At 39.8% G+C, this 27,756-nt stretch overlaps 1 protein-coding gene across 1 annotated transcript in view; it reads left to right on the top strand.

Moving 5' to 3' along the window:
- dennd6aa (DENN/MADD domain containing 6Aa) overlaps positions 1–27,756 on the top strand; it is an 84,098-nt gene that overhangs the window by 33,001 nt on the left and 23,341 nt on the right. Inside the window, exons 5-10 of the mRNA XM_059944194.1 lie at positions 1,059–1,139; positions 12,300–12,405; positions 14,389–14,468; positions 19,054–19,116; positions 25,007–25,062; positions 26,775–26,897. Of these exons, the coding sequence (XP_059800177.1) occupies positions 1,059–1,139; positions 12,300–12,405; positions 14,389–14,468; positions 19,054–19,116; positions 25,007–25,062; positions 26,775–26,897 (509 nt within the window). The remainder of the gene's footprint in view (positions 1–1,058; positions 1,140–12,299; positions 12,406–14,388; positions 14,469–19,053; positions 19,117–25,006; positions 25,063–26,774; positions 26,898–27,756) is intronic.

The following is a 27,756-nucleotide window of genomic DNA, read 5'->3' as shown; positions in this document are numbered from 1 at the left end:
ATCATACTGTAATCACTCTTAACAAGAAGATCCCTAACTACAAGATCACTAACTCATTGCACAGGACCAGATCTAGTATAGCACATTCCCTTGTAGGTTCAGTAACATGCTGTTCAAGAAAGCCATCACGGGTGCATTCAATGAAGTCCTCCTCAAGACTACTTCAACCAACTTGATTCACCCAATCTATGTGCAAGTTAAAGTCCCCCATTATAACTGCTGTTCCATTCTTACACGCTTCAGATATTCCTCTGTGTATTGCTTGTGCCACTGTAATTTTATTATCCAGTGGCTGATAGACAACTCCCACCAGTGATTTTTTTTCCAGTACTATTCCTAATCTCTACCCAGATGGATTCAACATTCTGCTCCTTGGATCTTATATCATCTCTCACTATCGCCCTGATTTCATCTTTAATTAAGAGCGCAACCCACCTCCCTTGCTTTCCTGCCTTTCCTTTCGTTTTACCTGATATCATTCCCAGTCCTCTCTACCCTGCAACATCTATTGCATTAATTTTGGAAATCTGTCATGCAGCTTTACAATGCTTCTCAACACTTTTGCTTTGCTGTATTTCTAGGTGGTTAAATGTTTGAAAGGTGGAAATTATATTCTAGCTTGTGGAGTACTGCAGAGTTCTTCTCCAAGGGTATCATTGGTATCTGCGGTTACTTACCAATCTACCCAATAGGAGCCCATTCCCAATAAGAAGCATACCTTAATTAAATCAGAAGGGAACAAGATCAAGATAAGAAGGGATCTTCTATGATCACAAAAAATGAACTTTTTCAGAACAACATTTAATTGATGATCATTCTCAAAAATGCTGTATTTTAACTTCTAATTTGCTCAATGATGGAATGTGGGGTTTGGGGAAAGGAAGCCTTGGAACAATTGTCTTGTCTAATTCTCTAGAAGTGTCAATGGCCCACCAGGACTGTTCATAAGAAGACAAATAAACAACTATTACTTATTCATTTAGCTGACGTAAATTGCATTTGGAGAAGTGTTTGCATTTATTCTACTTCCTCATTCTTGGCTTTCTTTATTTTAACAGAAAGATTCTGCACATTACTATGGATATGTTTACTTTAGACAAGTTCGTGACAAATCCTTAAAAAGAGGTTACTTTCAAAAGGTAAGTGCAATTTTTGTTCAAAACAACAAAATAATAGTTGCCAAGATATTTGTCAAAGGTAAGATTAATATTCAAATAGAAAGCTGGAATTTGATTTAAAGTTTTACCTATGTTTGTCAACTTTGTACTTGGGTATTAACCTGAACTACATGTCAGGTGCTGGACAACTCATACTAAAGTGCCTCTAATATGCCAAACTGATGTTTAATATTTAATGAATAGTATGAGCGATATTTTTATCTGCTCTTCATATATTTGGGGAGCAAGTCTAGCTTGTGGGTTGCATTATTGGTGTTCGGCAATGTACAGTTCTGTTCTTAATTATAATTCTTCATAATTATAAATGTATTAATAGTAGGTGCTCTAGGAGAATGACACTCCCTAACTTTAACCCAGTTATTCTAAAAATTTTGTTTTAATAATTTTTTGGAACATCAGCCTATCAAAATATTGCATTGAACCATTTACCGTTCAGCATTTTGCCTTGGTATTTGAGTCACCTTAATTTCATGCCTGAAAGGAAAATATTGTACTCTGAACTAAAGATACACAGATGAGAGACATGTGACTAGATATAGGGTTTCACCTATTTTTTGGTAGCTAAATTGATTGCATCTAGCTATAGTAACTATTTAGGCCCACTGCTACATGACAATTGTGAAAGTGGTAAAAAGATATGTGAAACAGCACTATGGTTGTTCAAACACAAAAGTGCACTGAAATCGGATCTGAATACTTTCCAACAGGACCACACTGCGTTGAACTCTGCTTCTAGCGAAATGTTATGCACCTATCTGGCCCTTTTAAGAAACATTGCTATAGCGACCAGACAATAGCAATATAAAGTCTGGCCACAATTCAAGAGAAGGTAGTTTCCAGAAAGAAGAGGAGAATATTAGATTTAATTAGTGATTTCTTGAATGCCAGGGGAACCAGGAGTCCTGCTGGGGCCAATTTAAAAGCGTTATAGGAGGTGTTACTCACATAGTTAAACAGTGCAGAAACAAGCCCTTTAGCCCAACTTGTCCATACTAAGTTGTCTAATTGAGCTAGTCCCATTTTGCTTAGATTGACTCATATCCCTCCAAATGTTTTCTATCTATGCATTTGTCCAGATAAAAATCCCCACTATCAAGTAAAGCTCAAATAAATTTTTATGTCCTCTCAAAATGTCAGGGTGGCATTCAAACTACTGCAAGCTGTTTCACCATATAGATCAGGGATTAGTTGATAGATTAAAAGCAAACCAAAATCAAAATACCACAGATGCTAGAAATCAGAAATCAAAACAGAAAATGTTGAAAATACTTAACAAGCCAGATAGATTTCAGGTTACTGTACTTTCACCAGATCTGGGAAATTTTAGAACTGACGTGAGTTTTAAGTTGCAGGTAAAAGGACTGGAGTGGGTAGCCAGGTAGAATAAGAAAGAATGACTGTGATTGGATGGAGGTTGGGAGTAATTGGATGGCACCAGTAATCTGTGATATTGGCGAAAGGACATTAGGAAAGGAGTTTCAGGAGGTATAAATAGAGGAATGAAATCTGGAATCCTGGAAGAGAAGTTGGGGTTAGGGGTTTGATGGGAGTGGTTGGTGGAATCTTAATGCTTTCTGTCTGAGAAACAAAACACTAATGGTTAATTTTATGAAATTGCAAATTATTTTTGAGTCTAGAAAGCTCTGCTATGTTTTAAAATGATGTGTCTTTTTTGAGTGCACAGTGATATTTGTTGGAATGGTGTAAAAGGTCATAATCAGTATGCTCACAGTGGGAGTATGATAGAGATGGGCACCCAGAAGCTCATACTCACCCGGGTGGCCTGAATAGAGATATTCTTCAAAAATGTCACATAATCAGCATTCATTTCCCAGTGCAGATCCTGAGAAGGTGAATTTGGAGGAAATCTTTCCTCTTGTGGATGAATATATTGAAGGAGTCAATGTATAAAACTAAAAGTTTTCCTGATGAGAATTGAGTGCCTTTATATGGGGTAATAGAAGCAGAAATTATATTTTCACAAAAAGGTAGATAGATGCTTCTTAATCGTGGATGAAAATTTACCATGTGTGGAGCTAAGTTTACAATTCGAGTTAGTGGATTGGACCATGTTCAAGGACTCAGCGGATATGAACGAATATGCCACAGTTATCACAGACTTTATAAAGTCTGTCATGGACAAGTGTGTCCCCACAAAATCATTTAGAGTCTTCCCCAAGCAGAAGCCCTGGATGGATGAATTAGAAGATCTGCAATCTGCTAAGGGCCAGATTAGTAACGTACATGTCCTCCGGATGGCCATTGCACGTGGCAATTCCGGACCATACTGGAAGGATGCCTGATAGCTGTGGCAGGGATTGAATGCATCACCTCCTACAAAGTAAAACTAAGCAATATATGTGACAACAAGATTTTGCTCCTCGATGAGCTCTGTGCCATTTTGCTCAGTTTGACTGACAAAATATGCAGCACCCTCACAAACTGCCACAGACCTCAATGACCCTGTGATTTCTGTTATTGAGGCCGATATGAGAGCATCCTTCATGAGGGTGAACCCACAGAAAATATCTGGCCCAAACTAGGTACCTGGCCAAGTACTGAAGACCTGTGCTGATCAACTGGTTGGAGTGAGCACTGATAACTTTATCTTTATTGATCTTGCCTTCACAGTAGAGAATTCCCATGATTCACTGCCTCCTGAATGTAGAAACTTCTCTTCCCCTCAGTCCTAAAAGTTTCTGTTTTCCTGATTTTTTTTTTCATTTGATATATGTGTCTCACGGTTCTACACACCTCAGTCAGCACAAAATCCCCAATTCATCCACCTTGTCTGTTTCACTGAGATCACCTATTGCTCTTCTAAGTTAAAAAGTTGTAATCCTATCTTACTCAGATTCTCCCTGTACATAAAAAATGCTATGCCAGGAACAAATTTGGTAGATCTTTGTTATGCTCTCTCTATGGCATGTATATTCACTTTTTTTGAGTAAGGAAGCCACAGGAATAAGAAAGGTAAAATCACTGTGATGGGGTTATATCAAACAACAACACACACAAAATGCTGGTGGAACACAGCAGACCAGGCAGCATCTATAGGGAGAAGCGCTGTCGACATTTCGGGCCGAGACCCTTCATAGGTTTCCCAATAACCAATGAGAATTTGAGGAACAGATATCTGGGCAGATGATGGAACAATGTATATAGTTTTTTAAAAACAAGATTATTGTAATGGGTGATTTTAATTTAACCAATACTGACGGGGGTGCCCTTAGTACCAGGTGCTTTGGTGAGTCAGAATTTATTAGGACCATCCAGGAGGGTTTCTGAAACAGTATGTAGCTAGTCCAACTAAGGATGGGTCTGTACCCTACACTGAGGAATAAACCTAGCCAGGTGACTGAAACTTCAATTGGGGGAGCATTTTTAGGAACAGTGAACATAATTCTGCAAATTTTAAGAGAGTTATCAATAAGGAATGTTCCTCAGCTGAAAGTACTAAATTGGGGGAGGATGATTACAACCATATTTGGTAGAAATGGGGGTAACAGTTATGGACTTCTAACATGTGGAATTCTTTTAAAGGCCAGTTGATAGGATTTCAGAACAAGCTTATTCCTGTGAGGATGAAAGATCAGCTTGGTAGGGTTTGAAGACCATGTAAGGGATATTGTGGCATTTGGCATAAAGAATACAAGCTGAAATCATACAAAAACCCTTGGCCAAGTATAAAAGAAAAGAACTTAGACAAGATATGAAAAGGGTTAGAAAGGGCCATGACATATCCTTGGCAAGTAGGATTAAGCAGAATTCTAAGGCATTTTGTGTGTATATTAGGAGCAAGAAGGTTGTTGGGCAAAGATTAGGTGCACTCAGGGGGAAAGGAAGCAATTTTGTGTGGATCCAGAGGAAGTGGGTGAGATCCATTATGATGTCCTTGCATCAGGCAAAGGTCATGGGAGATGGAAATTAGAATATTACAGCCCAGTGCAGACTCTTCGGCTCACAATCTTGTGTTGACCTTTTAACCTGGTCTAAGATCACTCTGACTCTTCCCTCCTACATAACCCTCCATTTTTTTCAATCATGCAGTGCCTATCTGAGAGTTTTTCTTAAATGACCATATTGTATCTGCCTCAACCACCATCCCTGGCAGGGCATTCCCTGATATGAAAAACTACCTCTGATATCCTGTCTATACTTTCCTCTAATCACCTTAAAATTATGCCCCCTGGTATTAGCCATTTCCACCTGAGGCATAAGTCTCTGGCTATCCACTCTATTTGTGCCTCATATCATCTTGTACACATCCATCAAGTCACCTGTCATCCTCCTTCACTCTGAAGAGCCCTAGGTCACTCAACCTATCTTTGTCCAGGCAGCATCGTAGTAAATCTCATCTGCACCCTCTCTAAAGGTTCCACATCCTTTTTATGATGAGATGGTCAGAACAGACCTCAATATTCTAAGTGTAGTTTTAGAGACCTGTAACATTACCTGGATGATGAGACCAGGAAATGTTATGTTGATATTCTAGAGCATGGCAATATAAAGGAGGGGAAGGTGCTTTGAAAATAATGAAGGTGGATAAATCCCATGTTCCTGATGGAATCTATACCATTATACTTGGGGAAGCAAGAGAAAGATTGCTAAGGCCTTGTCAGAGATCTCTACCGTATTTAACCACAAGTGAGGTCCCAGAAGACTGGTGAATAGCCAGGGTTTGTCCTTTTTCTCATGAAACCAATTGAGACAAATCATGGAATTAATAGGCTGTTGAATGGTGCATAATTGGCAGTGAAATTATAGGAATAAATTCATAAGGGCAAGATCTATTCACAATTGGAAAAGCATGGCCTCACTAGGAATAGTCAACATGGATTTATGTGGGGGAGGTCCTGTCTTACAAATTTGATTAACTTATTGAGGAAATAACAAAAGTGATTGAAGATAGGGCAGAAGATGTTCCCTGTGTTTTAGTAACACTTTTGTGAAGGTCCTTCATAGTATACTGGTTCTGAAGATTAAGTCATATGGGTTCAACAATAAAGTGATATGATGGATCCAGAATTGACTTGCTCATAAAAGTCCAAGGGTAATGGTGGTGAGGTGCTATTCCGACTGGAAGTATGTGACCAATGGTGTTCCACATGGATCAGTACTGAAACACCAGTTGTGTTTGAATGGCCTGGGCGAAAATATAGCTGGACTGAATAGTAAGTTTACTGAAGATGCAAGAATTGGTGGAGTTATGGACGTCAAGAGTGGCTGTCAAAGGACATAGCGGGTTGGAGATTTGGGTGGAGAAATAACAGATGGTTTTAAATACAGACAAATGTGAAGTGATGAATCTTGAGAGGACAAATGCAAGAGTAAGCAGTAAATGGCAGGACCATTAGAAGTTATAATATGCAGAGAACTCTTAGGGTACAAGTTCATAGTTTCCTGAGAATGACAACACAAATAAATAGGGTGGTAAAGAAAGCATATGGCATGCTTATCTTATTATTCAGGGCACTACATATAACATTTGGCAAGTAATCTGGCAGGTGTATAAAACTTTGGTTAGACCACATTTGGAGTATTGTGTACAGTTCAAGTTACTACATGATAGGAAGGCTGTGGAGTCTTTGGAAAAGGTGCAGAAAAGATGCATTAGGATATCACCTAGATTAGAAAGTATTAGCTAAAGGGAAAAGTTGGACAAACTTGGATTGATTTCTGTGGGTATCAGAGGTTAAAGGGTGACCTGTTAATCATCATTATCATCATTATGTGCCGTGTCGTATGATGTGGGCAATTATGGTCTTTGACCATGATTGTTCTTGGCAAATTTTTCAACAGAAATGGATTGCCATTACCTTATTCTGGGCAGTGTCTTTACAAGACAGGTGACACCAGCCATTATCAAAGCCCTTCAGAGATTGTCTGCCTGGTATCAGCAGTCACATAACCAAGACTTGTGCTATACCCCAGCTGACCATACGATGTCCACTACCTGCTCCCTTGACTTTACATGACCACGATCGGGGGGTTGCTAAGCAGGTGGTGCACCTTGCCCAAGGGCCACCTACAGGCTAGCAGAGGGAAGAAGCGCCTTACACCTCCTTTGGTACAGACGTATCACACCCTGCCACCCATAGAAGTATATCTGATAGAAGTGTACAAAATTATGGGAGGAGAGCATGATAGCATCGCGGTTAGCGAAATTGCTACAGCACCAGTGATCAGCAATTGGGATTCCGTTCCTGCTGCTGTCTGTAAGGAGCTTGTGCGTTCTCCCCATGTCTGTGTAGTTTTCCTCGCACATACGATTAGGGTTAGTAAGTTATGGGCTTGCTGTTGTGTTGCCACTGGGAGCGTGGTGACACCTGCACATTCTCAGAATGGTCGGTGACGCAAAACAAACCATTTCACCGTATGTTCTGATGCACGTGTGAATAAAACAAATCTTCCTTTCTTATTCAAACGTCAAGTGATAGCATGGCATGTTCTTTTACAAGTGATGCTGCCGAGAGTATGCTGCCAAGGGAGCTGTTGCATGCCAAAACAATAGCAATTTTTAAGAGGCATTAAGAGACACATGAACATGCATGAACAATGGAAGGTTACGGATTATAGGTAAGCAGGTGCGAGTAATTTAAATGGGCATCCTGATCGGCAAAGACATGGACTGCAAGGGTTATTCCTTTGATGTGTTTTCCTGTTTCTTTAAGACCAAAACCTTCAATACTATTCCAAGAGCAAGTTTATCATAGCCCTATAATAATACAGTAGAACACTTTGCTCCTGCACTCAGATTACTTTGCTTTTCTGCTTTGTAAACTAGTGTAGGTGACCTTGTATTTTTCCACCTGTTCTAATTGTCATGTTCTTACCACACCTTTCCCCTAAATCCCAAACAAATCTGGAAAAGTGGTATTTAACCCCATTACAATTATTCAATACTGTGCCTTTTAAAAGTATTCAGCCCCCAACCCTTTGTTCACATAAAGGGTATTACAACCAGGGATTGTGATCAATTTAATGAGATTTTTTTATTTGTGAATCACATGCTCCTTTTTTACAGTAGAAGCCAAAAAATGAACAGTATTCATCCCTCTTTGCTCGGTACTTATTGAACCACCCCTCAGCTATTACAGTCAGTAGTCTTTTTGGATAAGTCTCTATTAGCTTTGTACAAAGTGATAGAGAAAGATTTGCTCAATCCTCCTTGCAAAATTGCTTAAGCTATACCATGTTTGTTGGGGAGCAGCAGTGGGCAGTAATTTGTAGGTCTTGCATGAGATGTTCAGTCAGGTTAAGGTCATGACTCTGACTGGGTCGCTCAAAGACATCAATATTTTTCATTTGAAGCGACTCTGTAGTTGCTGTGGCAGTGTACTTTGGGGTGATGTCCTGCTGAAAGGTGAACTTCCTCCCCAGTTTAAGCTTTCTGGCAGAAGCTATTAGGTTTTTATCCAGGAACTCTCTGTAGTTAGCAGCGTTCGTCTTCCCATCAACCCTGACCAGATTTACAGTCCCTGCTGCTGAAAGCATCCCCATAGTATAATGCTACCTCCATTATACTTTACAGTAGGGTTGGTGTTACCTGCCTGATGTGCAATATTAGATTTAAACCTCATGTACCTGTTAGTGGTGAGGTCAAAAAATTCCACTTTAGTGTCATCTGACCACAAGATCTTCTTCCACATCTTTTTTTAGTCAGGGCTTCTTACTTGTCACTTTTACATAAATACCGTTTATGTGCAAGGCCTTAGAGATTGTGAAGCTGTGAACTTCATCTCCAGTTGCAGCCACTGACTTCTGCATCTCACTCACAGTGACAGTTGATGTCACAGTAGCCTGTCTTAAAAGTGCTATTCTTCTCTGGTGACTAAGTTTAGATGGTCGGTTTGACCTAGGCAGTGTGGCTGTGGTTTCATATTTTTTCCACTTTTTCACAGTGAACTGCTCTGAGTTCTGAAGTGTGTTTAGTGTCTTTAAATTGGTCTTGTACACTTCCCCAGATTTGTATTTCTCTATTATCATTTCCCTGACTTACTTTGAAGGTTCTTTTGTCTTCACTTTGGTTCGGTCTGTTGAAAATCTACTATAATGTTGAATCTTACTGAGAGAGGGTTTATTCAGATGATCCTCCAATTTTCTACATCAACAAGTTGGTTGAGTTGGTAAAGTAGTATACAGTATTGCACCTGAAGCAAGTTAGCACGGTAATGAAAAGAGGAATGAATTTTTTTTCAGCCTTACAAATTTGGTTTTTAATTTTTGGTAAGTTTTTGATTTGACATGACACACAATATTCTGTAGATTAACTAAAAAATACTACTTCAATATACTTAAAATTTAGGAAATGAGTCGGTAAAATGGAAAGTAGTTGTGGGAGCTGAATATTTTTTCAAGGCCATGTACGTTGGCCCAAAAACCAATCCCTGTGTATCCATACTAGTTCCATTCTTTATTTTCTTTTCACCCAATGCCCAGCCCAGGCTGCTAATTGAAAATGTTCTTTCTACTATTGATCATAAGAAGCTGTAGAAAGTTGTAACCATAGCCGCTCCATTACGAGCACTAGCCTCCCCACCTTCAAACGGTGATGCTTCAAGAAGGTGGCATTCATCATTAAGGATGCCCCTCACCCAAGACGTGCCCTCTTCTCCCTGCTACCATCAAGGAGGAGGTACAGGAGCCTGAAGACAAATGCTCAACGTTTCAGGAACAGCTTCTTCCTCTTCGCCATCAGATTTTTGAATGGACAATGAACCCATGAATACTATGTCACTTCTTACTTTATTTTATACATATATTTATTATTGTAATTTATAGTTTTTAAGATTATGTATTGCAATGCACTGCTGCCCCAAAACAACAAATTTCATGATGTACACCAGTGATACTAAACCTGATTCTGATTCTGAACTCAGGTGGTTTCTCGCCACAAGCTGCAGCAAGCAGAGACAAGTTAGAGAGTTACAGAGCAGGTTTTATATTCCATTTCTCAAGGCATAGTTATTTAAGGATTTTTTTAAATGTCTAATGCAATTTAAGAAACATTACTTTTATTGCCCTTTGTTTAAGGAAGATTGCATTTTAAGAAAATGGATTGCTTCTTTCTCAATCTTTTTATTATTATTAATAATATGAACAAAATACAAATGATATATTAATAAAGAAATTACAAACATACAAATTCCCATTACAGATGAAAAAATACTTAAGCAATGGTTACAGTATAAATGAGTTTACCAAAACATGAACCATACAGTATATGTATGAACATGGTAAGTCTAGGTATTTCATAATATATGATATAAAAAAAACAGAAAAAAGAAAAATATATATATAATGCAAAATTAACTACCCTACTAATCTAATAACTAATAAAGAAGAAAAAAGAGACAAAAAAAGAAAGAAAAAAAAACTAGAAGAGAAAAAAAAGGGCTGTTTATAATATCTCAAAAGAATACATAATCATCAATGTCGTCAACTCCGATCCTCTCAACATACATAAGCTAAAAGCTGGAAAGTCAAATGAACTTGGAACAGGGTCATATTACATCATATGAAAATATTGAATAAATGGTCTCCATATCTTTTCAAATTTAATAGGTATCGAATACACCACTTCTAATTTTTTCTAAATTTAAACATAACGTAGTTTGAGAGAACCAATTAAATACAGTGGGAGGATTAATTTCCTTCCAATTCAACAATATAGATCTTCTAGCCATCAGAGTTAGAAATGCAATCATTTGACAGGTGGAAGAAGATAAATGCAGTGAGTCCATCATTGGTAAACCAAAAATTGTGGTAATAGGATGAGGTTGTAAATCGATATTCAAAACCGGAGAGATAATATCAAAAATATCTTTACAATATTTTTTCAAAAGCGGACATGACCAAAACATATGAGTTAAAGACGCGATTTCAAATTGACATCTATCACAAATAGGATTTATATAAGAGTAAAAATGAGTTAATTTATCCTTGGATATATGGGCCCTATGTACGACCTTAAATTGTATTAATGAATGTTTGGCACATATCGAAGATGTATTAACTAATTGAAGAATTCTATCCCAATTCTCAATAGGAATAATAAGATTAAGCTCTCTTTCCCACTCATTTTTGGTCTTATAAAGGGGCTCTGAACGTATCTTCATAATTATATTATAAAGTTTTGATATAAGCCCTTTTTGCAAAGGGTTTAATTCAAACAAACTCTCCAAAACATCTGAAGGCACAAAATTTGGAAATGTAGAAAGTACAGTACTTAAAAAATGCCTAATCTGTAAATATCTAAAAAAAATGAAATCTAGGCAAATTATATTTATTAGATAATTGCTCAAAAGACATAAAACAATTGTCCAAAAATAAATCAGAAAATCTTAGTAATCCCTTAGTTTTCCAAGCCGAATAAGCTTGATCTATAATGGAAGGGTGGAAAAAGCAATTAGATACAATAGGACTATTTAAAACGAATTGAGTCAACCCGAAAAATTTCCGAAATTGAAACCATATACATAAAGTATGTTTAACTATCGGGTTGTCAATTCATTTCGGCAATTTAGAAAGAGCAAAAGGGAGAGAAGTCCCTAAAATAGAACCCAGAGCATAACCTGGTACCGATTTAATTTCTAAACTCACCCAATGAGGGCCAAAAGATCCACCCCAGTCTTTCAAGCAACATAACAAATATCTAATATTAACTGCCCAATAATAAAATCTGAAATTAGGTAATGCTAACCCACCTTCCTTCTTTGTCTTCTGTAAATATATTTTACCTAACCTGGGATTTTTATTCTGCCATATATATGAGGAAATTTTTGAATCAACATTAGTAAAAAAAGATTTCGGAATAAAAATTGGTACCGCTTGAAAAATATATAAAAACTTAGGTAAGAGGATTGCTTCTTTTTGGGCCTTGTAGTTAAAAGTGATTCTTGCATACCTCCTGGTGGCTGGTTGGTGTGCAGAGCATTAACACAGATGACACTTGACCCAAGAATACTGTGAATTTTTGTATTTACTAACTTGAATGTTAATTTGGAAATTAATGTATATTTTTATCTACATTTTAAAGTTGGGTACTGTCAAAACCGAAGTTCTGGGGAAAACACAATGATCTATTTTTACTAACTTTTTTTTCTCTCTCTCTTGCAGTCACTGGTGCTGATCAGTAAACTTCCATACGTTAACTTTTTCCATTTCCTGTTGAAGTTCATTGCACCAGAATATTTTGACAAAAGTGAGCCTTTTCTGGAAGCTGGTGAGAATTGTGATTTGTTTACACATTGCAGTATTTCTGGGGATAAGCTTGCTGAGCTGCTCACTTAATTTCACCTATTACTGTATTTAGCGATGACTTATAAACTAGTTAATTCACAGAGGAACAGAACTGGTGGGTATATGTTGAGAACTGGAGAAAAAAATACAACAACAAAACAGGGAAGTTTATTTTAATTACCATGTAGTCAGTGCAGTAAAATATCCAAAGGCAGTTCATTGAGGTGCCATTAAAATTGATAATGAGCAAATAAAATTTATTAACATGAGGTTGGAGGAACATCTTGACAGTGAATCAGCTGATATAGCAAACTGAGCAATTTCCAGAGCTAAAGCAGCCAAGTACACCACTGATAATTAATAAAATAAATTATTGTTGTACTAGGCTTAGTCTAATCAGTATCTGCTTGGAGCATAAGAAACAAATACGGTAAGAGTAAACGAGGAAATCTGCAGATGCTGGAAATTCAAGCAACACACATAAAATGCTGGCAGAATGCAACAGGCCAGGCAGCATCTATAAGGAGAAGCGCTGTCGACGTTTCAGGCCAAGACCCTTCGTTAGAACTAACTGAAAGGAAAGATAGTAAGAGATTTGAATGTGGGAGGGGGGGAGGAGAAAATGCGAAATGATAGGAGCAGACTGGAGGGGATGGGGTGAAGCTGAGAGCCAGAAAGGTGATTGGCAAAAGGGATGCAGAGATAGGGAAGGGAAAGGATCATGGGATGGGAGGCCTAGGGAGAAAGAAAGGGGGAGGGGAGCACCAGAGGGAGATGGAGAACAGGCAAAGAGTGATTGTGAGAGGGGCAGAGAGAGAGAAAAAGGAGGGAGGGGGAATGAATGAATAAATAAATAAGGGATGGGGTGAGAAGGGGAGGAGGGGCATTAATGGAAGTTAGAGAAATTAATGTTCATGCCATCAGGTTGGAGGCTACCCAGACGGAATATAAGGTGTTGTTCCTCCAACCTGAGTGTGGCTTCCTCTTGACAGTAGAGGAGGCCATGGATAGACATTAACAGAATGGGAATGGGACGTGGAATTAAAATGTGTGGCCACTGGGAGATCCTGCGTTCTCTGGCAGACCATTGGTGTTCAGCGATACAGTCTCCCAGTCTGAGTCGGGTCTCACCAATATATAAAAGGCCGCACCGGGAGCACCGGACACAGTATATCACACCAGCCGACTCACAAGTGAAGTGTCGCCCCACCTGGAAGGACTGTCTGGGGCCCTGAATGGTGGTGAGGGAGGAAGTGTTATGGGCAGGTGTAGCACTTGTTCCTCTTACAAGGATAAGTGCCAGGAGGGAGATCGGTGGGAAGGGATGGGGCGGATGAATGGACAAGGGAGTCTTACTATCTTTTCTTTCAGTTAGTCCTGACGAAGGATCTCAGCCCAAAACATCAACTGTGCTTCTTCCTATAGATGCTGCCTGGCCTGCTACGTTCCACCAGCATTTTGTGTGTGTTACTATAAGAGTAAATTGGTTTAAAAGAAAAAAAGGCAACCTCTTACTGCATTCCGCACAAATCGGTACCAAATGCTGGTCTTTTCTGTTAGCAGTTTCCGGGAGATTCGGGAGAATGGTGCTCATGGCTTAACCTTCCTTCACTTCTGATGGAAAATACCTTATTTCCCAGTAATTACATCCTTTGATCCTGCATCTAAATTCAAGAAATGTTATTGTATGCTTTCACTATCCCCAAATGCCAAGTATCCAGAATATCTCCCATAAGGATTCACATTGTCAATACACTTGCTAATTATGATAGTGGCACATATTCGACAAGTGATTTGGCTAGAACAATCTATTTTTGCAATTAGTAATTAATAAATGGAAACAAATCTGCATTTGGTCTAATACAGTGGTATATCATTTTGTTTTGTACTATTAATGTTGAAATTTGGATGCAACCTCTGTTAAATTACAATGATAAACCAACAATATAACTTTGCTTTTTCCCAGCTTGTCATGATCTGGATCATTGGCCAGCGCCTATCCCAGGAAGAACACTAAATCTTCCCACAATGGGGATTGTTATAAAGGTACTGTTTCACAAACTATTTAGCATTAAGCATGGATTAGTTCCATAAATATTAAATGAAATTTCATAAGGGCTCCAATTCAATTAAATTGTTCAGCTTCTTATGGGTATTTAAATTCTTAATGGTCTCATCTGGAAGTACTTTTTGACTTTGATTGTTGTGATTATGAACAGTACTAATGTCAATGGATAAATACTGTAATTAACCCCTCAGCTATAGATGTTGTCAACTACTTCCCTTTTTTTGGTAAATTCCATTATGTTGTCTTCAGTCAATATATAGATAGAAGGAGGAGCATGAAAAGGGGAGTGAAATTTAATCTGACTTGTTTTCAATCTTAAAGAGAATGAAGGATGTACTCAACAAATCACTTCCCTGCATGTATGAAAGTCCCATTCTAGTTAAAAATTATTCTTGTGGACCGGAGTAGGTTACTGTACTGCTGATTCAAAAGGACATGATTGGAAATTACAACCTCAGGTACGATTATATCATGATTAGGTAATCACCCCTCATCACCCTTGTCTGTAACTGCATCCTGGACTTCCTGACAGGAAGGCCACAGTCAGTCCACGTTGGCAGAAATGTCTCCAGCTCCATCACGCTGAGAAGCGGTACTGTGCTTTCTTGGTGGTGCGGAGGGAGGGATCAGGTGAGATCGTTGGTTGCACGCACTCCTAGAAACCTGGTGCTGACAACTCCCCCCAAATGTACAGTGTGCTCAGCCTGCTGCTCTTCGTGCTACTGATGCGTGACAGCATTACCAGACTCATTTCAAACCGAGTCATCTAATTCATTGATGACACAACAGCAGTTGGCCTCATCAGCAGTAATGACAAGGGGGCTTACAGAGAGCAGGTAGAGCAGCTGTTAGAATGGTGCGAGCACAGCTGGAGTCTCAATGTTGACAAAACCAAAGAGCTGCTTGTGGATTTTAAGAAGATGCAAGCTGACCACTCCTCACTGTACGCACATCTCACCTGATCCCTCCACACCACCAAGAAAGCACTGCAGGTCTCCACTTGCTGAGGAGATTGTGATGAGAGACGCTCCCCCACCCCACCTATTTTAATGAGCTTTAACAGGAGCACCATCAGGAGTGTCCTGACCAGCTGCATCACCGTTTTGTACAGGAATTGCAAAGCATCTGACCACAGATCTCTACACAGGATTGCAAGGACTGCTGAAGGGATCATCAGGGTCTCTCTTCCACCCACCAGAGATATTTATCAGGGGTGGTGCATACACAGGGCCCACAGCATTGTCAATGATCCCTCCCACCCTTCCAACAATCTCCTTGATCCCCTACTATCAGGTAGGCGGTACCGTGGCCTCAGGACAAGAACTGTTAGAATGGAGAACAGCTTTTCCTCCAGGCCCTGCCAGCACATATGAATCTCATCGTACAGCCTCATTATGTGTGAAGTGCCGGTAGCGTTACACTGTTTACTATTTAAATTGTATTGTATATGCCCACCTTATTATTTATTAATTAATTTATGGTAACATTACTTTCTGTTTTGTGTGAGCAATATGTACTGTTTTGTGCACCTTGATCCGGAAGAACATAGTCTCATTTGGCAGTATACATGCATACAGTTGAATGACAATAAGCTGAACTTGATTTCTGTATGCGTATATTGTTTGGAGTGATCATGAGTGATACGAATCTGTGCCTCGACAACACCCTGGAAAAGTTCCTGTCTCACCAACCGACCTGGTTGAATTGTTTAGGTGATTTGATTGATGTGTATCAAAAGCCTGGGTGACATAGATTATTGAAAAGAAATTATCAAACTAATTTAGTGACAGGATGCACTTGTGACTCGGGCAGAGACGCATTTGGATAGTGAAGAATATTTTCACTCTAAATCAGAGCATAAGAAGTAGAAGCAGGAGGAGGTCAGTTGGGCCTCCAGCCTGCTCTGCCAGTTCCGAAGACCATGGCTGATCTGATTGAAAAGGAAATTACTGACAATTCGGGAAATTTGAACCAAAATCACAAAATGCTAGAAATATTCAGCAGGTAAGGTAATGTGTGCAGAATACGTAAGAAATAGAGCCAGTGTTCCAGATTGAGACAGTCGCCTAACGGGATCATTCTGATGCAGGATAATCAAGCAAGGCTGACGACTCTCTCCAAAGACACATCTTGATCTCTGTGGTACGAATTTCTTTATCATTAATGGTGGCAATTTGATGGCGGCTTTGTATAGGAAATGTCATTGGGAACATGTTCAAGATTATTGTCATTCAACTGTATAGATGTATGACCACCAAACCTTGCTTGCCTAAGTCCCCTCAGGAAGTGCTGCTGTGCTCTCTTGACTAAAGATGGAGTTGAGTGATCAGGTAAGATCATTTGTTATATACGTTCCCAGAAACCTGATGCCACTAACTCTTTCCTTGGAGGACCCGTTTATGTGGGGTGAGGAAAGGTCACCCTGGACCTTCCTGAATTCAACAATCATCTCCTTAGCCTTGTCCACATTGAAACTCATTGTTGTGCTCGCACCATTCTACCAGCTGCTTTACTGCCTCTTATATCTCCTCATCATTGTTGATGAGGCCAACCACTGTTTTGATCATTCTATTTAAGTTAGCAGTGTAGTCATGCATCAGCAGTGTGAACAGCTGCCGGCTGAGTACAGCCCTGTGGGGTGTTGGTGTTCAGCGAGATAGAGCTAGAGATGTTGCTACCAACACAGACTGACCTTGGTCTTTCTATCAAGAAGTCCCAAGATCCAGCTACAGGGACAAGTGTTGAGACCCATTGAGCGTAGTTTACTCATCAGCTTCTGAGGGATGATCGTATTAAGCACCACTCCAAAGTCAATAAACAGCTTCCTGGTGTATGACGCACCATTTTCCAGGTGGGACAGTTAGGGAATGGAGTGCAGAGGGTTCAGCATCATCAGTGGACCAATTTGAGCGATAAGCAAACTGGAAAAGGTCCAATATACCAGGAAGATGGGATTTACTGCAATCCATAAACTGCTCAAAGCACTCATTGGGATCATTACCAAAGCAATTGTTTTTCACAACTTACTCTTATTAATGGTATGCTCTATGAGTTTATGTTGATAAATGGGACACACTCAGGTCCTATAAATGTTCTAAATGTTTTGATATAAATGTGGATTGTTTTTACGTAATACTTTTACATATAGTGATTAATGTTTTTATGTATAGTGCTCAATTACAGTTTGAGGGAGATTAGTCTTTGCCTTTGTGAGTTTTCACAACAGCTATCACAAGCCTATAAATAAAAAATACTGTAGTCATCCATTATTTCTCAAGTATTCTAATACTGAATAAGATGTTGTGATTTAGAATATTGTTAATGCCTCATTCAGATTATTGTGTCTGGTTCCTATGATGTGGTGATTGATATGGCTACCTAGAAAGGAGTATAGGAAATAAGAGGTCACTTGACTTTTTGAATCTGCTCTGCCGTTCAGTATAATCATGGCTACAAATTCACTTTCCCATTATAAATTACTGTAAGTTGCACATTGCACATTTAGACAGAGACATAACATAAAGATTTTTACTCCTCATGTATTTGAAGGATGTAATTAATAAGTTCAATTCAATTCTTCTCATACACTTTGACTTAGTAACTATATAAATGCTGATCAACCACTGCTTTAAGTATACTTACTGTATTTGATGAATCTGCTTCCACTGTCTCCAGTACAAAGAATTCCAAAGAGCTACAACATCCTGAAAAGAGAAATTTCTCATAATTATAGAGCCATATAATGTAAAAATAGACTGATTGCAGTACCCCATTCACGTCAAACAATGAGTGCCCAACCATATTTATCGAAACATAGCATTTGGCCCATAACCTTCTATGCCCTGGTGATTCAAGTGCTTGTCTGGATACTTGAATGCTGTCAACGGTGATTTACACCATTCCTTTAGGCAGTGCATTCCAAATGCTTGCCATTCCAGAGGCATCAACCATTAACCCTTTCATTCTCCTCTGGACCTGCTTCAATACCACATCCTTTCATAGATAAGGCACCCAAACTGCTCAAAATATTCCAAATGTGGGCTGACCAATGCCTCTTAAAGCCCCAGCATTACATCCATAATTTATCCTGTCTGTATTAGCATGTTTTACCAAGCTGCCTTTAGACCATATTTGCCATCCTCCAGGCATCTGGTATTTTGCTTGTGGCCAACAAAGATATAAAAATCTCAGACACAAGTCCCAGCAATCTCTTCTCTTACCTCCCAAAGCAGCCAGGAAATTAGTCACCCTTAAGCCTGTGAAGTCATTAATACCTTCTCTGAATTATAATGGAGATTTGCCATGAGCTCACCTTCCCCTTCACTAAATCCTCCAACTATAAGATGCTTTAATTTGCTGCAAAATATTCATTTAAATAGTAAGTTACTGATGAGCTCATCTTGGGAGGTTCTGGCCATCCACGTTTGCTCATGTTATAAGTTTCATGAGAATCAAAGAGAGTTGTTGTGAGTTCTGCAGGGAAATCCAGATCATTATAAACTAAGGTATGTAGTCTTGCAAGCCAATCACCAAGGAATTCTGTTTTTGTCCGATGTATAATAGGTTAGGATCCCTACTAAGCAAGACAAACCAGGTGCAACACAAATGATACAATCTGGAGAAGAGGTAAGGGTCATTTGTGAAAAATACATATTTTTTGACTATTGCTATAGTTTTTTTTATTTAACAATGACCATTAGAATGACCATTAACTATGCAACTAGGGAAACTTCCTTGATGTGATATTTTTTAAAGAAATGGGTAGTCTATATGCTATACAGTTGCATAAGTAGTTGCACTTGAAGCAACCTCACATAATTACAGTATTTAATGTACTTTGGATGGTTAAACTCTGGCCAGTTTATGCCACCTTTCATTTTTCTCAATATAATTTAATTCGATTCAAGCTTACCATACATGAATATTTATGAATACAGCCGTACCAGTCAGTGTTACTTCTGGGCCATGGTGCAAAGCACAGTACCATCAGTCACGCAACACACACTAAATGCTAGTGGAACGCAGCAGACCAGGCGGCATCTATAGGAAGAAGTACAGTCGACATGCTTTTCCATCTCTTTTTCCATTATTCCTGACGAAGGGTCTCGACCTGTAACGTCGACTGTACTTCTTCCTATAGATGCTGACTGGCCTGCTGCGTTCCACCAGCATTTTGTGTGTGTTGTTTGAATTTCCAGCATCTGCGGATTTCCTTGTTTGCATTTTTAAATTTTCCATCAGTCACACATAGCACAAAGCACACACAGCATGTGCAAGATAGAAAGATACAGCCATGCAATTAAAGAGTCCAGAGCCATCTACTGCTGCAGGAATCTGCAGATGACCATGATAGAGCTTGCCTTCTGCCGAGCGAACACTGGTGGGGCAATGCCGACTGCAGCCCGAATGTTGTGCCACGCTGCCCCCCTCACCGGCTCTGACGCTTCTCTCCTGGTGGCTGTAAACCACAGCTTTAGGCCCTGAGTCCACTGAATGCTGCCAAGACCGGCAATCAACCACAACAGAGCTTGTTTCTGCCGAGTGAACGCTGGGGGGCTGCAGCGACACCAGCCTGGATGCTGCGCCTTGCCACCCCTGGTGGAGCACACCAGATCTGACGCCTCCCTCCTGGCGGCTGTAAGCAGGCAACACCCAGGCTTGAGGCCTAGTCCTCGCTACAACCAAGGGCACGCGGCTCCCCAGCCAACTGCCCCTTCTCACTGCTGTTAAATCAAAGAATCAAACCTGCGGCATACCACATTAACTATGTCCAAAAGGATCTTGCGATCACAAGAAAAGCAACCACCAAGATGGTCACTCACTATTAGACTGCATGCCTTTGACTCGGGCGGCAGCACACTGCGCAGCTCTTTCATTTTCTCTGCCAGCGAGCAACTCACTAATGGGAGAGACCTGCAGTTCTTTCAGTTCTTAATATATAATGATCGTACGCCAGTAGCACCTTTTGGTGACTCTGGAACTTCTCAATAAAATTTGAAACCATTTTCTACTGCCTTTTCTTTTGCTGTATTAGAATTAAAACGTGCACTTTGTGATTCTTTTATTGTTTTCTGCATCACTTTGTTTTCTTGGATATGATGGTCACAATAAAAGTTATATAAGAATTATCACTCATCCATGACAAATTTCACGAAGCTGTTCCTAACCAGATGTTAAGTCTTTAGTTTCCCCATTTCATTTCAGCCTGACATCTTTGGTATCTATAGAGAGTGGTTTTGTGTACTTACAACGAGTATGAATGTCAATGTAGGTATTGGGCATTGGTAATGGTAGGGCATTGAAGAATGCAGTAGGACAGAGTGATCTGGGAATAATGGTGCATAGTTCCCTGAAGGTGGAATCTCATGTGGACAGGGTGGTAAAGAAAGCTTTTGGTATGCTGGCCTTTATAAATCAGAGCATTGAGTATAGGGGTTGGGATGTAATGTTAAAATTGTACAAGGCATTGGTAAGGCCGAATTTGGAGTATTGTGTACAGTTCTGGTCACCGAATTATAAGAAAGATATCAACAAAATAGAGTACAGAGAAGATTTACTAGAATGTTATCTAGGTTTCAGCACCTAAAGTTACAGGGAAAGGCTGAACAAGTTAGGTCTTTATTCTTTGGAGTGTAGAAGGTTGAGGGGGGGGACTTGATAGAAGTATTTAAAATAATGAGGGGGGTAGATCGAGTTGACGTGGATAGGCTTTTTCCACTGAGAGTAGGGGAGATTCAAACAAGAGAAAATGATTTGAGAGTTAGGGGGCAAAAGTTTAAGGGTAACACGAAGGGAAATTTCTTTACTCAGAGAGTGGTAGCTGTGTGGAATGAGCTTCCAGTAGAACTGGTAGAGGCAGGTTCAGTATTGTCATTTAAAGTAAAATTGGATAGGTATATGGACTGAAAAGGAATGGAGGGTTATGAGCTGAGTGCGGGTCAGTGGGACTAGGTGAGAGAAAGCGTCAGCATGGACTAGAAGGGCCGAGATGGCCTGTTTCCGTGCTGTAATTGTTATATGGTTATGTAGGTTGGGCTACTCTGCCAGTTTCTACCCCTTTGACACTTTGAGGTATAATTTCACACACCTGTTGTATCCTAGCATTTTGTACAATTGTTACCAAGCTATTCAAAACTTGAGGGATATCAGAACCATGCATCTGTTGTTGTCTTGGCTGCCATGTCCACAAATTTCCATTTGGAGCCATTGGACTGTGTATAAGAGTAAACCTTATCAGTTTTCTTACTTCCCTTACACCCCCTACACAACTTGTAGTAACATCTGAACTACTTCCCCATTTCACGTACTTCATGGAAACATAGGCAGAAATTGGAATTAGTCAAACAGCTTTGGGAAATTAATTGAATCCAATAAGCATTACATTTTAAAAACACAAAATGCTGGCAGAACTCAGCAGGCCAGACAGCATCTATGGGAGGGGGTAGTGACAACGTTTCGGTCCGAAACCCTTCATCAGGAGTCATTACATTTTGTTATTTCTACACAGCAATTTTTCTACACAATATTTCTACACTCATATAAAATTTACATCAAATTAAGAAGGCACAGAATGTCAGCAGGGTTAATTTTATTATAGCATGTGTTCAGACTGACAGGACTTTTATCTTTCATTAATTTTAGATTAAACTAAATTCATATCTTAAAGTTCAAAGTACAAAGTAAATTTAATACCAAAGCACACATATGTCACAACCCTGAGGTTCATTTTCTTGCAGGGATACACAGTAAGTCTATGAAACACATTAGAATGGATAAAAGAGCACACCCAACAGGACAGACCAGTGTGCAAAATACAACAAACTGCAAATACAAAAGAAAATAATAATAAAAATTAAGTAAGGAATATTGAGAACGTGAATTGCAGAATTCTTGAAAGTGAACTGTAAGTTGTGGGAACAGTTCAGTGTTGGGGTGAGGGAAGTAAATCCTTCTGTTCAAGAGTCTGCTGGTTGAATGGTAATACTGTTACTGAACCTGCTGGTGTGCGTCCTGAGGCCCCTGTATCTTCCTCCTAATGGCAGCATTGAGGAGAGAGCTTAGCCTGAATGGTGGGAAGTCCTTGATGATAGATGCTGTTTTCCTACTACAGTGCTCCGTGTAGATGTGCTCAGTATTGGAAGAGCTTTACCCATGATAGACAATATATTCTCCAAGACACATCTATAGAAGTTTGTCAAAGTTTTAGATGTCATGCCGAATCTTCGTAAATTTCTGAGGAAGTAGAGGCTCTGCCGTTTTTTCTTCATAATGGCTCTTATGTGCTGAGCTCAGGACAGTCCCTCTGGAACGATAACACCAAGGAGTTTAAAGTTGCTGGCCCTCTCCACCTCATCTCCTGATGAGGACTGGCTCATGGACTTCCAGTTTCCTCCACTTCAAGTCAATAATCAGTTCCTTGGTGTTGCTGACTTTCAGTGAGAAGTTGTTACTGTTGTGGCACCACTCTTGTATACTGGTTTGTCACCACCTTTGATTAGACCAACAACAGTGGTGTTGTCAGCAAATTTGAGCAAGGCATTGGAGTTGTGCTTAGCCGCAAAGTCGTGAGTATAAAGCAAGTAGAGCAAGAGTCTAAGCACATAGCCTTGTGGTGCACCCGTGCTGCTGGAGATTGCGAAGGAGATGTTTTTGACAATCCAAATTGATGGGTCTGCAAGTGAGGAAATCGTGGATCCTACTGCACAAGGGAGTATTGAGGACAAGGTTTTGAAGCTTATTGATTAGCTTTGAGGGGATGATGGTATTGAATGCCGAGCTGTGGTCAATAAGGAGCATCCTGATGTATGCATCTTTGCTGTCCAGTCGTTCCAGGGTTGAGTGAAGAGCCAATGAAATGGCTTCTGCTATGGACCTGTTGTGACAGTCAGCATAATGGAGCAGACCCAAGTCACCTCCCAGACAGGAGATATGTTTCATCACGAACCTCTCAAAGCACTTCATCATTGTGGATGTAAGTGCTGCTAAACAATAGACATTGAGGCAGTTACCACATTTTTCTTGTGGGCACCAGTACAATTGAAGCAGGTGGGTACCTCAGACTGCCAAAGTGAGAGGTTAAAGATACTGGTGAACATTCCAGCCAGTTGATCAGCACAGGTCTTCAGTACTCAGACAGGCCCCATCTGGGCTGGATGCTTTCTGTGGGTTCACCCTCCTGAAGGATGCTCTCACATTGGCCTCAGACACTGAAATCTAAGGCTCATAATGGGCTGTGGGAGTTGGTGAAAGTTCCTCCATGTTTTGACAGTTGAAGTGAGTATAGAAGGCATTGAGCTCATCTGGATTTGAAGCCTTGTTGTCACCGATGTCGCTTGGTTTCACTCTGTAGGAGGTGATAGTATTCCAGCCCTGTCACAGCTGTTGAGCATCTTTCCATGATTCCGGTATGGTCTAGAATTGCCACCGCACGTGAGATAGCTTTCCAGAGATGGTACCTGGACCTCTTGTATTTTACTTGGTCGCCAGATCTGAATGCCACTGATCTGGCCCTCAGCAGATTGTAGTTCTTATAGGTAATCCAGGGCTTCAGGTTTGGGAAGACTCTGAATGATTTTGTGGGGACACATTCACCTATGACTGTTTTTATAAAGTCCATGACAACCTTGGTATATTATTTAAATCTTCTGATGACTCCTTGAACACACCCGAGTGCACCGACTCAAATCAATCCTGTAGCTGCTCCTCTGTGTCCCATGATCACCTCTTAGTTTTTTTATCATCTTTAGGGCTTTGCTTTTTAGCCTCTGCCTGTATGCAGGTAGAAAAAGGACAGCCAAGGTCTCCTGAAATGCTGTCCAGAATAAAACAGTTGTCATTCCTCATTGTAGTGTAACAGTGGCAAGCATGTTGAGACCCCTGGTGCTGCAGGTTATATGCTGATAATTAGGCCGAGATTTCTTAAAACAAGTCTGGTTGAAGTCACTGACTATGATTTGAAGTTCATTGGGGTGGGCTTTTTGTTTGGTTTGGTGATGGCTGCATTCAATATCTTAAGTGTCTCATTAAGGTTGGCTTTTGGCAGTATGTAAACTGCAGTGAGGAACATGGAAGAGAACGGTTGGTACTTAATCATGAGATGTTTCAAGTTGGGGGAACAGAAGTGTGACAAGCCAAATAAATCAGTATTTTTATAGCAACATAAGGATGGATAAATAACAATCACTGTGACAGCTCTGTTGATGTAAATGTCTGCATCAATGAAGTTCATTGATAAATCTGTGGTGGATAGGATTCAAACTACAATGACTTCTGAAAAAATATTGTAAAGACATAGAGAAGTTTACTGTTTGTGAAACATGTTACTCCAAGAAAAATGCTGTTCTAATAAATCACTGTTTTCTTTGGAAGAATTAAGCATTTCACTGACACTGTATGTCCTTTCTTTATAAATCGGTGATCAATTATTGAGAATGTTCAGACCCAGTTAGCTCACCATAATAGTACAAATTTGCAGCATGCAATAAATTATACTGACAGTTCTTTTTTATTCTTTCAGATGGAATCACAGGTCTCCTTTGCACTTCCCACAATCCATGAAGTAGATTTGTTCAGGTAATGTAAATAGTACAGCGTTTGATCACTGAGAACAACCCCAATGAAAAGCACTTTTTCTTTGTATTTCAAAATGTTAAATGAATTATCTTCAGAATGCTGCTCATTAAGTGTATCCCATATATACAGCTTTGCACCTGTTAGACATGGGTTGAGACTGGTATTTGCAAAAAAAAAAAGAAGACAGTCCTATTGAAAATTATGCCATTCATATCCAGGTTGGAGATAGAACGGGCGTGGGGTGGGGGGGTGGAGAGGGTGGTTATCCAATGGCATGAATAATTGAGATTAACTTCAAGTGAACCTCCCCGCTGGTGGGTTCTTTGCCCCTGTTCCACCACTTTCTTCCTTCTCCTTCTAACTTCAAACCCCTGTCCATCCTGGTTCCTGGTTCCATCCACACAGTTCATTCACAAGCTTCTCCCCCACCCCAATCCCGAACTCTCGAATGCCTCCCTGTGTGGTCCTGTTCCCACCTATCGTACAGCTTCCTCCAAGTCCCGCTATCTCCCTCACATTGGCTCTTTTGTGTTGTCTACATTTATCTATTATTCAACTGCAACTGTCACCCAGCTCTACCTCTCCTCAGTCCACTAAGCACTTCAGTTCCCTTTCTCATTTCTTAATACCTTTCCCCTTGTTTTTAATCATCATGTCACCTCTCTATTCAGTCCTGATACAGAGTCTCAACCTGTAACATGGATAGTTCTTTTCCCCCCGGATGCTGCTTGATCTACTGAGTTGATCCAGCAGATAGTTTGTTTCTTCAGATTCAAGCAACCACAGTCCCTTATGTCTCCAGTCAACATTTAATTTGGGAAATAATATTTGGTTTTAAGATTTTAACAAACCTGATGTCCCAAAATCTCATTGTTTGGAAGTAGTCTTCTATTAAACTCAGTAGGAGCTAAAGACCAAAGAATGAGGTGGGGGGAGGGGGGAATGGTTGCTAAAACTATTGCAAACACCCAAGAAAAATACATTTAGTATGGTACTGAGCAATGTAAATGAGGGTTTGTTTTTTTAAATGTGTTGACTTAACTGATTTCAGTTGAGATTATGGTTAAAATTACAGTTACTATGTCTGTTTCAGGGAGAAACAAGTGATTTTTTTCCTTCTATCATTCTTTTTCCTGTGTTCCCAATATTTGATTAAATTGCTTCTTATATATTACAGCATTTCTCTTGCAATAACTGCATAAAGTATATGTCATTGAAACAGGGAAACTTTCTCTCCAATTTCATTATTTTTATTCAACCAAGATATCTTTTCACTTTCTTTCAACTTCTCTTGTTTGGCCCACCTACCCTTTAGACACGGGCCATTTTCTCTTTGGGGTCTTGTTGGTTCCCAACAAAACAAGCTCATGAGCTGTGTCCCCCCCCCCCCCCCCACCAGTCCCCTGTAGCCCTTCAATTCAATCTTTCAAATGTCCATAAACTCCTCTTGCCATTTACCTATAGCAACAAGCCATTTAGATCAGTCAATTAACTCAGCAGCACACTTTTGGGATGTGGGAGAAAGCCCAGTGGTCATGTGAAGAATGTGCAAACCACACACAGTAACTAAGGTTGGGATTGAGCCCAAGTCCCTGGATCTGTGAGGCAGCAACACCATCTGCTACTCTACTATGCCACCCACTTTGGAACAAGCTGAAAGTTTCATGAGAAGATTAATATCAAACATTATTATACATCTTCTTTATTTGCAGGTGTTTTTGTCCAATATTTTTCCACATTCAGATGCTTTGGGAGCTTGTGTTACTTGGGGAGCCTCTTGTTGTCATGGCACCATCACCTGCTGAGTCATCTGAGACGGTTCTGGCCCTGGTTTGGTAAAGTAGCAAATTCTGTAAATAAATCTTAGAGATTAAAGATCAGTTTTTCACTATAATATGCTGTTTTTCCAATTCAGCCAAAATCATTCTAATAAACATATGCATTACTTCTGACAGAGCATTAAACATGTAATATTGCAACACTCTATTTTGAAAAAAACGATTTTAAGAGTCTCTAGTCAAAATGTATTAATTCCTAGCACTTATTAATGTGGGGTACATAAAGATGCTATAAATATTAATAACCACCTCCAGTAATATGCATGATATTCAGAATCAGAATCAGGTTTATTATCATCGGCATATGACGTGAAATTTGTTAACTTAGCAGCAGCAGCAGCAGTTCAAAGCAATACATAATCTAACAGAGAGGAAAAAAAGATAAAATAAAACATAGTAATAATAAATAAACAAGTAAATCAATTATGTATATTGAATAGATTTTAAAGATGTGCAAAAACAGAAATACTGTATTTTTTTTAAAAAGTGAGGTTGTGTCCAAAGCTTCAATGTCCATTTAGGAATCGGGTGGCAGAGGGGAAGAAGCTGTTCCTGAATTGCTGACTGTGTGCCTTCAGGCTTCTGTACCTCCTACCTGATAGTAACAGTGAGAAAAGGGCATGCCCTGGGTGCTGGAGGTCCTTAATAACGGATGCTGCCTTTCTGAAACACCACTCCCTAAAGATGTCCAGGGTACTTTGTAGGCTAGTGCCCAAGATGGAGCTGACTAGATTTACAACCTTCTGCAACTTCTTTCAATCCTGTGCGGTAGCCTCTCCATACCAGACAGTGATGCAGCCTGTCAGAAAGCTCTCCACGGTACAACTATAGAAGTTTTTGAGTGTATTTGTTGACA

The sequence above is a fragment of the Hypanus sabinus genome, chromosome 19, assembly GCF_030144855.1.
Source record: "Hypanus sabinus isolate sHypSab1 chromosome 19, sHypSab1.hap1, whole genome shotgun sequence".
Taxonomy (NCBI): Eukaryota; Metazoa; Chordata; class Chondrichthyes; order Myliobatiformes; family Dasyatidae; genus Hypanus; species Hypanus sabinus.
The sequence above is the reverse complement of the archived record's forward strand: the minus strand, read 5'-3'. Positions and strand labels throughout refer to the sequence as shown.